Source organism: Juglans microcarpa x Juglans regia, chromosome 7S (genome assembly GCF_004785595.1).
Source record: "Juglans microcarpa x Juglans regia isolate MS1-56 chromosome 7S, Jm3101_v1.0, whole genome shotgun sequence".
Taxonomy (NCBI): domain Eukaryota; kingdom Viridiplantae; phylum Streptophyta; class Magnoliopsida; order Fagales; family Juglandaceae; genus Juglans; species Juglans microcarpa x Juglans regia.
Genome location: NC_054607.1, coordinates 5,386,383 through 5,397,106, shown reverse-complemented (window position 1 = coordinate 5,397,106; position 10,724 = coordinate 5,386,383). Strand labels below are relative to the sequence as shown.

General features: G+C 38.3%; 2 protein-coding genes across 2 annotated transcripts; both read right to left on the bottom strand.

The window, feature by feature from the left end:
• Positions 1-238: 238 nt before the first annotated feature.
• LOC121240749 (cation/H(+) antiporter 14-like) lies at positions 239-3,712 on the bottom strand. The gene is made up of 3 exons (XM_041138289.1): positions 3,488-3,712; positions 2,368-3,375; positions 239-1,462 (listed from the first exon to the last, which is right to left on the bottom strand). Exons 1-3 carry the CDS (start codon positions 3,710-3,712, stop codon positions 239-241), a joined length of 2,457 nt encoding a protein of 818 aa, XP_040994223.1.
• A 1,208-nt stretch (positions 3,713-4,920) lies between these two features.
• LOC121240748 (cation/H(+) antiporter 15-like) lies at positions 4,921-8,502 on the bottom strand. The gene is made up of 3 exons (XM_041138288.1): positions 8,257-8,502; positions 6,409-7,410; positions 4,921-6,140 (listed from the first exon to the last, which is right to left on the bottom strand). The coding sequence occupies exons 1-3, from the start codon at positions 8,500-8,502 to the stop codon at positions 4,983-4,985; spliced, it is 2,406 nt and encodes an 801-aa protein (XP_040994222.1). The 3' UTR covers positions 4,921-4,982.
• Positions 8,503-10,724: the final 2,222 nt, after the last annotated feature.

The following is a 10,724-nucleotide window of genomic DNA, read 5'->3' as shown; positions in this document are numbered from 1 at the left end:
TCAAACTATTTTATTATTATTCACAATCTATTTCACTATTATTTACCAACTATTCTAATATGGAGCCCTAAATCATCACGGGTGAAGTTGTAGATCTAATAATTAGAGATAAAGAAGTATGCACGTCTTTAGTATATTAACAAGAAATTGTATGTGTAGTTTGGAAAATTGAGAAAGAAAAGAAAAAGAAAAGAAAAGAAAAAACATAGGCACAAATTAAGAACATCATGTTTGTCCTTCATTCCCCTACCTCTAGTTTAGAGTAATCTGGTGTAAAATCTTCACCATCTGAAAATTCACTAGCCAACTTTGAACCAAAAGATTTATTTTTAGACGTCACGGTGGAGAGCATCCCTGGCGGCATATTTCCGTCCGGTTGTTGCTGCACTACCAAAACTGAAAACTGGGAATCCGAACTGGCCAATATGTCTCCGATCAGCCCAAGCTCAGGGCATTCACTCCATTCTGTGCTCAGCCCTCTTATAAACGGTGAGTTGGGTTCATGGCACCTGCCCACGATTACTAAATCAAAATCACCCTCCATAGCATGGATTGCCTGCGTAGTTTCTACTCCATCTCCCACAATCTTCTCTTTATAGTGATTATTTCCCATCATGAGTGCATTTGCCCTGTACTCACAGATCAACTCATCTTCAAGATTCTTTTCATGAGTTTTACATTCATGCAAGAATCTAATCACTGTGAGGTTGACGTGGGGATGCTGCGCCATGCGTCTGCCATAGGCAAAAGCCTCCAAATCATCTGCACCACTGAAGAATAGCAAACCAACACGATACGACGACCTGGATGTTAAAGAAGACCACTTACCGCCGATTTGTCCCCGGTCGATGAGGACTCCGACTGAGCATGGTGCCTTGTTGATGACGTTGAGATTGACGGTCCTGATGGAAGCGTTGGATGATCCAACTCTTCCATCAATTGCCCAACGCTTGTGAAAGGGGAGAATCACAATTGTGGTTCTCTTGTCTTGTGCAATACTGCAAATGTCATTGTGCATGCTTGCATATGGCGCAATTGCAGTGAAATGCTGCACTGCTACATTCCCTTGATGCTGCTGCTCAAACTGTTGGAAAGCAGACACAGTATGTTCTGCACTAGTAGCATTAGGAGTGGATTTGCTTTGAGTACGGAGATGGGGGACAAGTACGGCAGCGGCGCTGCCGGTTAGCTCCATGAGGTGTAGGACAAAGATGGACATTGGGGTTAATCTGGTGGAATTCGAGGCTTCAAGAAGACTTAAAATGGTAGGAACATTGTCTTCCTGGTGGACACAGATCAGAAGTCGAAGCTGAATGCTGTTACGAGATTCAAGCACGGTCCTTCTCGCGTAGGCCATGTACCTCTTTGATGGGTCATAAAGGTGAGCTACCATGGGCCTGGCTACCCCAGATACAATCAACATCGTCACTAACAAAAGGGCAAAGACTTGGTCGTCTATGATCTGCGCATGCATGCATGATGAACATTAATTAATATTATCATTTAATTAAAAAGTATATACTAACTTTGATTATAAAATATATATATATATACTAACTTTACTTAAAATTGAATTTATTAAATGAAACTATATATTTCTCATGTATTAGTGATCATGAAAAAGTTTCCAAACCTTGCTTTGAGTAAAAAGAGAAGCCAAGAACTATATATTTATATATAATTAGCTGTGTACGTACGTGTTGAAGTACTAGACGGACATTATAAGTTGATCATGACACGATAAAAATTATTATCAAATTGTTCAAACAAAATTGTGGAGAACAAAATTATAACATTGAGTAATCTCTTCTAGAGAGATTCTAAATTTAGTTAATTATTTTGCACCTCATCGCATATGGTCATTTTCATCAAATAACTATCCATAGATGGCAGTTTTTCTTGTATGCCACTTTGATTTTGCATAAAAAAATTAACCTAGTCCTGAAATAACTAGCAAGTCAGATAATAACAATTCATAATTAGCGACATAAGTAAATCACATTCATATAAGGACACCAAATGATAAATGTTTTAGTCATAAAAAGATCCCACAAAAATAAATCCACAAACTGAAGTAATTTGATGTAATACGTTATATTGTAAAGCTATTTTTACTAGAAAGTAGATCATCTAACATATCATATGAAGTCATGTTAATTTGTGGATTTATTTTTGTGAAACTATGGCGGTAGAATGCACTTCTCAAATATATATTATTCTTACACTCTTTATGCATTTACAATATTCAAACTTTTTCTTCTTCCATTTCGCTATTGTTTATATTTTTGTAATTTTGTGTTTGCATATTTTGACTACGTACATGGAATGTAATAGATGCTCAAGTTCAGAGAGAGAGAGAGAAGTTACACCGGCATCCTTCCACATAATGTATGCAGCAACCTCTATGACGCCTTTGCAACACATGATTAACGCGAGAGTTACGGCCTCCCAGTAGGGCAAACCGCAGAAAAGCGCAGGCAGAAGTGTACCAATGAACTTCCCTATATAGCCCAAAACGATGAATAACTCGGTGATTGCTGAAGAGTGCCCTACTGCCGCCGACAACAAGTCCGTCTGCAAACCGCTTATCGCAATGAAAACTGGAAGGAGCAGCCCAGTTGCTATAGTATCAAGCTTCTGAACTAATGCTGAACCGAGTGGCGGCCCGTCTGGCAAAGCAATTCCCAACAGAAAAGACCCAAAGGCAGCGTGCAGACCAATAACTTCAGCAGAAAATCCGCACGCCATCACAATCAGAAGAACGATAATGAAGTGTGTTTCCCGCATGGTTTCTTCTTCTGAGTTGCGTTTCGTTAACCATACAATGAATGGCCGGAAAACGAATATGATAGTGGTCACGAAGATGGTGACCCAAAACAGAGCCCAGAATGACATCCATTTAGAGCCACGAGCAACTAAACCCAATGTTGTCGTGGTTAGAATTGTGCCAAAGCTCCAAAGATCACCGATTATGGAGATATAAGTTGCTAATCTTCCAAGCTCAGAGTTGAGGATTTGGAGATCAGCAAGGAGGCTGGTGATGACGGGAAAGGTGGAAATGGAACCAATAGCAATGATAAAAGGAATGGAAGTTGTAATGGTGCGGTCTAAGGTTATGACATGGCTGACAGTGTAATAGGTTAGTCCAGCGAATGTAAAAGGCATCGCATAACCCATGGTGCCGATAAGAGCAGCAGAACCACCTGCCTTTTTCAAAATTCTAGCATCCATCCTTATTCCTAATAGAAAGAGATGAAGATTAAAGCCAACGTTTGCAGCAGTTTGAAGTACCACTTTGCCTGCCATTGGAAACAGCTTCTGCATTGGCCGTTTGGTGCAACGCCCAAGAATTGTTGGACCCATGATTATACCAGCCTGGTAGAAGTTAATTATGTGTAATCACAAATTAAATACTGATCATAAATAAAAGTTGTAATCAATCGAAATATATAGAGCCATATTTGAAACTACTTGAAATGTAAATTACCACAACTTGTGCAGAGAGAATACTTTGTCTCAAAGGTTTCAGAAAGGTGTAAACGATTCTGGTAAGCCAGAAAATAAAAACAATCTGGGCTAGAAAAGTAGGAAATATGTTGTCAAAAGGATTATTTCCAAACCGTGTGCCGACGTTGGAGGAGATCATCATGTGTGGGTATTGGCATACCATGCCTTCTTTAGAAAATGGCCCAGTGACTGTCCCAACAGTCATACCAGTTTCTTTGTTGATTGATGCCATACATATATATATATATATATATGTATGTATTAATGTTGAAGGAGGTCTAAAAGAGAATACAAGCGAATTAAGAAGAAGACGAAGATCATCAGCTCGCTAGCTTAAAAATTAATTAAGGAAAAAATAAATAAAAGGGTCCCTAATGAAAGACATATATTTAGCAAGCGCTCGAGATCGAGATCGAGAGAGAGAGAGAGAGAGATGTGAGGATAGACGGGAGAGGGGGAGAGTTTGTTGGTCAACCCAGACAAATTACTGTGACCAGGGACAACGCTTCAGCTGGCCATGCAAATAAGTAAAACTTCCACAACACTATAAAATTTATTTAAAAATTATATATAATTACTAAAAGAAAACAATATATTTAGTTGAATTATTTTTTATTCAAAATTATTAGTGATCTTTTTATTTTATTTTTGTTTTCTCAACTCATGTTTTTTACTTTGGCAAACTATATCAATATATAGCTCTTACAAGTCCACTTTTTAAGAGTGCATGGGGAAGGGGAAGGGGAGATGGAGGGTCATTAATCAGTGTGCAGATGCCTACACAAATAATTGCCATCTAGAAATTCAGCCAAGAAAACATAATCTATGCTGCAAAACTCTACCAAAAATTTATGATATTTCGGGAATGCACTGCATGCATTCTGGGGCAAAAAGTAGTACTTGGCCTTTTAATCCATTGATGTAATTGGTGGACTGTATATGAAGATCCAACTAAATGAGTTAAATGGGAAATTAGCAATGGTAAAATAGAATTTCATATTCATTTCCACCAACATCAATAGCCTTGCACATACACATACATATTCAAATATATTTCCTTTTACCCTCATTCGTCAATGGGATTGCACATACAGTTCCTCACTCGAGACTGTAAATAGAATTTCTCAATTCAAAAATGTTTTGAAATTTGTAATGTTGTTATATGGATCATATTAGTACATAGTAGAGCTAACTAGCCATTAATCATATAGAGTTTATACCTTGAAACTCCTTCCTGAGTTAATACAAATATATTGGCATTAGCATAACATGAAGTCCAAATCTTTCGAATGCTTTGAAGTAGAAGTCTAAGACATGCAATATGAAATCTGCTTCTCATTACTTATCCCGTTTTAAATATACATATCTCTATGCATGCCATGAAGAAAATGAAGTAAGTCTACAGGCAATTGAACAATATATTCAAAATCCTAAAAAATATAAAATATATATATATATATGACAAAAAAAAACTCCTATATATTTACTCTTCTCAATCGCGTTGAATCCTCTGGGTCATGCAACCCCCAGAGTTTGGTCTGCTGTTGCACCACTAAAATTGAAGCCGCACCTCTAAAATCTGTGGCTGCAAGTATCTCTCCCACTGCTCCCAACTCTCCATGCTCGTTCTGTTGCCTAAGGTCAGACATCAACCGTGACTCCTGATGACGTCTCCCAACCATAACAAGGTCATAAGCATTTTCCATTGACTTCAGTACAGCAAGCACGTCATTTCCATTTATCACCATCTCCTCCTGGAATGAAACTCGATCATTACGAAAGGCATTAAGCCTAAATTGACTCAAGATATCGGTATCGAGCATCTTGCTCCTTGATGTACCCCCAACAACCTCAGCTGAAGAATAGAAACGAAGAAGTGTGACTAGAACATTAGAATCCTCCAACATGCGTCCAGCATATGCTAGTACTTCTCGATCATCTGCACCACCAAAGAAGAGCACAGCCACCCGATACAATGCTGGTGGTCCAACTACAGACCAAGGTTTCCTCTGTTTCCCACGGTCGATGAGCACTCCAACAGAGCAAGGAGCCTTATCAAGAACATTCTTGTTCAGGTGCCTGAAAGCATAAGAGGACTCTACTCTATCCCCAATAACCCACTGCTTGTGGAAAGGGATGATTATGAAGGTTGTTCTCTTCTCGAGAGCTAGGGAACACACGTCATTGTGCATTGTTGCATACGGGGAAATGCCTTTATAACAGTGCACTCTAAGATGGCCAGAGTAATATCTTTCAAACTTTTCGAATGCATTGAAGACTCGTTCTGATTCAGTTGGGTGTTGAGAAGGCTTCTCACGAGGCATGTGGGTGATGAGTAGGGAGGACGCACGACCAACAAGCTTGACTAGGTGGAGTACAACTAAATTAATGGGGCTCTCTTTGGTGGGGTTAGAGGCAGAAAGAAGGTTGAAAATTGCTGGGACATTGTCCTGCTTGTGAATGCAAGCAAGGATCTGCAGTTCCTCATTGCGCCTATGGTGCAAAATAGTTCTCCTTCTGTAAGCAATGAATCTCCTTGAAGGATCATACAGGGCTTTCACAAGGGGTGAGATAACTCCTGTCACAATCACCACAGAGATAATCATAATGGCGAAGCATTCTTCGTTGATGACCTGCACATTAGTATAGTTAAGTATATCAAAGGAATACTCTTCTAGCTTGGAGCACTAGTCTAGTTCCTTGTCATGTGTTTATTTTCTCATCGGTAACTCGTTCATGAAAATGCCATATATGACTTTATATCCTTAATTTTGTGAAAATAGAAGGGGAAGATATCATACTTGTATGGTGCCAAACATAAATACAAGTACAAACAGAAGTTCAGTATGCCATAAGACCATGCATTTGAGGTATCAAGTGATAGGGAATATGATGGCTTACATTTTCTAGCTTCCAGCCAATCAACACAGCAAGTTCAACAATGCCTTTGGAGTTCATGATAAGACCAAAAGAGAGGGCATCTCGGATTGGCATCCTGCAGAAGATAGGAGGCAACATTGTCCCTATTGTCTTCCCAAAAAAAGAAATGAGAACAAGTGACTGAATCACGCCCACATTCTTCAACTTTTTTATGGCGAAAACATCCATCCTTAGTCCACATGTGGTAAAAAAGATAGGCATGAGCAACGCTGAAACAAAACAATCAAGCCTCTCTACTAATGCGGCACCTAAGGGTGGACCATCTGGTATGACCAAGCCCAAAAGGAAAGATGTCAGAAAAGAACTTAGGCCAATAACTTCACCCATAAATCCACAGACCATAACACCTACAATAACTGCAAAAAAGTATATTTCTTTTACAGGTTTTCCTTCAGGGGTATGTTGAATAGCCCACATAACTCCTGGACGGACTCCAAACACAAGGAAAATGATAAAGAGTGCAGCTGAGAAAAAGGTCCCAATTGACATTGCCAGAGACTTCTCTGTAGTTCTTGTCGCAAATCTCACTGCCATAACAAACCAGTAGCATATATCGCATACTATTGAAGAAGATGATGCCAGGTTTCCAATCTCTGAATTGAGGAGTTTGAGTTCGGCAAGAAAGCAAGCAATAACAGGGAAGGCAGTCAGAGACTGGAGTACTACCAGAAGCGGAAGCATGGTGGAAAGATCATGATCCAGTGATAGAGATTTTTGGAGGACAAAGGCAACAAGTCCAGCCAATGCGTACGGAACAAAGAAGCCTAAAAGTCCTATTGCCACTGCCCTTTTACCTGATTTAAAAATGATAGTTGGGTCCATCTTCACGCCAATTAGGAAGATAAAAAGCATGAAACCAAAAATTGCGAAGGTCTCAAGCAAAGTGTTCCCTTTAGTTGGGAAAACGTTGGCTGCAAATTCTGCACTGCGCCCAAGAACTGAAGGACCTAATATGACACCACTCTGATGAACATCAATGATTAAACATATAGACAAGATCAGTATATGTATAGAATCAATAACATTAGAACTATTACAGCACATCCTCTAATATAAGCAACCAATTAATTAAACTTTCTATATAGTCGTGTGTTGCCAGTGACCGGATTCGATGACAACTCAATTAGTGGATTTCTCAAGAAGCTTAAAGCTAGGGGTACATTATGAATGTCAAGGAGGAGCTTTTCTTTATGATCAATAATATACTTCTTAGGCTTAGAAAGAAAATGAAATAAAATACTTCCTACAACATAATTCTTGGTTTAAAGTACCTCTGCTTATAACATGTCATGAAGCCGTTCCTCCATTAGATCAGTCGACCATTCCTCCTAATAAAGAATTTTTTTTTTTTTTTTTTGACATGTATCTCCCAATAAAGAAATTAGTTTTCTAACAGATTTTTCTTTCCCTAATGTTAAAAAAGAAAAAGAAAGTGCAATTTCAATACAAACAAGAAATGTTAAGTACATGAAAGAATTTGAAATACTAATTCTGTTTTCATAGATACAAAATTTCAAAACAATCTCATTACTTATAAATGTTAGTTTCGCTCCCAAAAGATTATTTAGCATGCGGGTTAGAACTTAGAGCCAAAACCTCCGAAAGAGAAGCAGTCAGCAAAAGTCAGGTCCTTCCATTGTTTTAACCATTTATTACAAATAATACAACTTTTTTTCCCTACAGTTTCACTAATGATAAATTCTTTGAGGCATCCACGATCATCACAACAAATTGTAAGTACAATGCCTTAATTAACAAAATTAAATATATTAAAAAAAGACATTAATCTTAACAAGAAGTGACGCTTACAAGAATCTGAGAAACAATAGAGGGTTGGCCAAAGGGCTTGAGAAAGAAGTGAAGTGTTCGGTAGAAGATGGAGATGAGGGAGAGCTGCAAAAGCAAGAGAGGGACATGGAAATCAAGAGGGTTGTCTCCAAACCATAGACCCCTTGAGTTTATCTGACCCAATGTATTGCATATGTAGGAGACACCTGCTTTCCCTTGCCCCCCCACCCTAATTGCCTCTACATGAACCAGCTTGTCTGTGCCCATTTGAAGGGGTGAAGCAGCATGGGATAACGTTTTATTCATAGAAAATAGAACAAAAAGAATCAATCAGAGATCAAGCGTTTTGTTAATGTGGGAAGGCTAAGGCTTTAGGGAGGGAAAGAGAGAAACAAAGAGGAAAAGAAAGAATAGGAGCAGTGCAGGGAACCCATGCATGTGGGAGAGAGGTGAGAGACGGATGGACGAGAGAGAGAGAGAGGGCAGCAACAACAAATGGAAAAAGCGTTACTGGTTCCTCTTTGTACGTTGGGACCTTTGACCAAAGAGATTCAGGGATGTTTCTTTATCCACGATTCAAGTGTCCAGACTGCATGCATGCATGTGGCGTGGTGCAGGTATATGGGGATGGTTTGTGATTGAGCAACAATCGTTTAGGCATTTTCCTAACTTTCTTTTCCTTTTTTAGGCCACGATTTAGTTATGTACTTATGTCCTTTCTATAGCTAAATATAGAAAAGATGACAACAACAAAATAAAAATAAAAATAGAGAGACAGAGAGAGAGAGAGAGAGAGAGAGAAGATCATCTAACTGTCTATAGACAATGTTAAAATACCTATTAAGTCATTAATTTCACATTTTTCTTTTATCAACTAATTATAGTGCAGGTAACCATCTTTTGCATCAACCATGGTAAAAGCTGTTTTTCCCATAACAGACCTGCCCAATAATCCTTCATGAACATACTCCTTCAGGAATTTGGTTTGTAGTAATGCCAGAGTTCATGAGAAGATAAATACCAGGAAAGAAATGACAGTCACACTAGATTTTCACCTCATCCACTGCAATTGTACTCATAATCTTCTCCGCATTCTCTTCAGCTAGTCCCACTTAAAGCAACCCCTTTTATATGTCCACTGCTTCTGCAGCCCTCCAACCCATCAATCTGAGCATTCTCTTCACTTCCTCAGACTCACCAGATAAGCTTCATGGAATAGGTAGATATTTTCGTCTACCAGAGAAATCTCATAACATTAAAGCTTCATCTACCTATAGTTTAAAAGAACCTGTAGAATTCTCAGATGATGTATTCATATTGTCTTAAAATAGGGAGTAGAGATATGGTGGGGAAAAAAAAAAAAAGGCTATCTTTATCCAGCTCCGAAGACACAATGAACCTCCTGAAGTGCTCCACAATATTGTTTCCAACTTCAATTCTTCATTTGAAAATAGAAACCCGGAAATTTGAAGACCTTTCTGCAGACTAGAGTAACATTCTGCTTATATCTAATTTTAGTTACTGAAAATGGATCTGCAACTTGCTTTCTCATGACGACGAAGCTTATCATGGTTCCCTATCTCCATCCATATTCCAATGTATCTAAACTCAAATTCTTCAAACAAAACAAGGCTATGAGTGGATTTCAATTTTTATCCAATAGCCATAACTGAAGTAAGCTGAACTTAATGGCTGAGTTGAGGAGATGGTGCTCTGTACTCATGTAAATGGCATTTGAGTGTTGTAGCAGAGACCTGCATTTGCAATAAAATGATTTGATTGAGCAACATCTCGAATGCAACTGCATTCAATCTAATAAACTCTAACCAGTCAGTATCACTGCTTGATTTACTTCTTGCATTCTATCATGTTACCCCATCATTAATTCCAATCTCTGCCTTTGGTTTTTCATCCTCTATTGCACCAACGTTATGAAATAAATATATATTTAAAAAAACATATATAACTTATCAAACGTTGAAGACATAAAAAATGAATCTTTCTCGCTGGTGTGTGTGGATGTTGAAGTGAGTTGAGTTGAGTTGAGTTGTGATGATAAAATATTATTAGAATATTATTTTTTAATATTATTATTATTTTAAAATTTGAAAAAGTTGAATTGTTTATTATATTTTGTATTGGAATTTGAAAAAGTTGTAATGATGAGTTGAGATGAGTTGAGGTGAGTTTGATAACCAAACTAAGCCTAGTCTTCTGATACTTCACTCTCCTCAAACATGGGCAACACCTCTGGCCTGCCACCTATTGCAATGACACTCACAGAAAAATTTCATCGAGCAAACAAAGCGCTCCCATCTCAATCAAATGAAACTAAGTCCTTTCCACATCATTCTTCACCACCACAAAATCTCTCTCCGAAACCATTCTCTTTAACCAATTTGTGAAATACAATAAACCATAATGCCCGTGTAACTCATCGAGCTCTGCACCGGCCGAATCCTTCCGATTCCTCTCCAACGTTTCTCCAC

Coding starts and splice junctions, on each gene's coding strand:
- LOC121240749 (XM_041138289.1), bottom strand. CDS start 3,712: ATGACTGTTGGGACAGTCACTGGGCCATTTTCTAAAGAAGGCATGGTA. Junction 3,376..3,487: donor TTCTCTCTGCACAAGTTGTG/GTAATTTACATT, acceptor AACTTCTACCAG/GCTGGTATAATCATGGGTCC. Junction 1,463..2,367: donor TTATGTGGAAGGATGCCGGT/GTAACTTCTCTC, acceptor ATGCATGCGCAG/ATCATAGACGACCAAGTCTT.
- LOC121240748 (XM_041138288.1), bottom strand. CDS start 8,502: ATGGGCACAGACAAGCTGGTTCATGTAGAGGCAATTAGGGTGGGGGGG. Junction 7,411..8,256: donor CTATTGTTTCTCAGATTCTT/GTAAGCGTCACT, acceptor GATGTTCATCAG/AGTGGTGTCATATTAGGTCC. Junction 6,141..6,408: donor TTGGCTGGAAGCTAGAAAAT/GTAAGCCATCAT, acceptor ACTAATGTGCAG/GTCATCAACGAAGAATGCTT.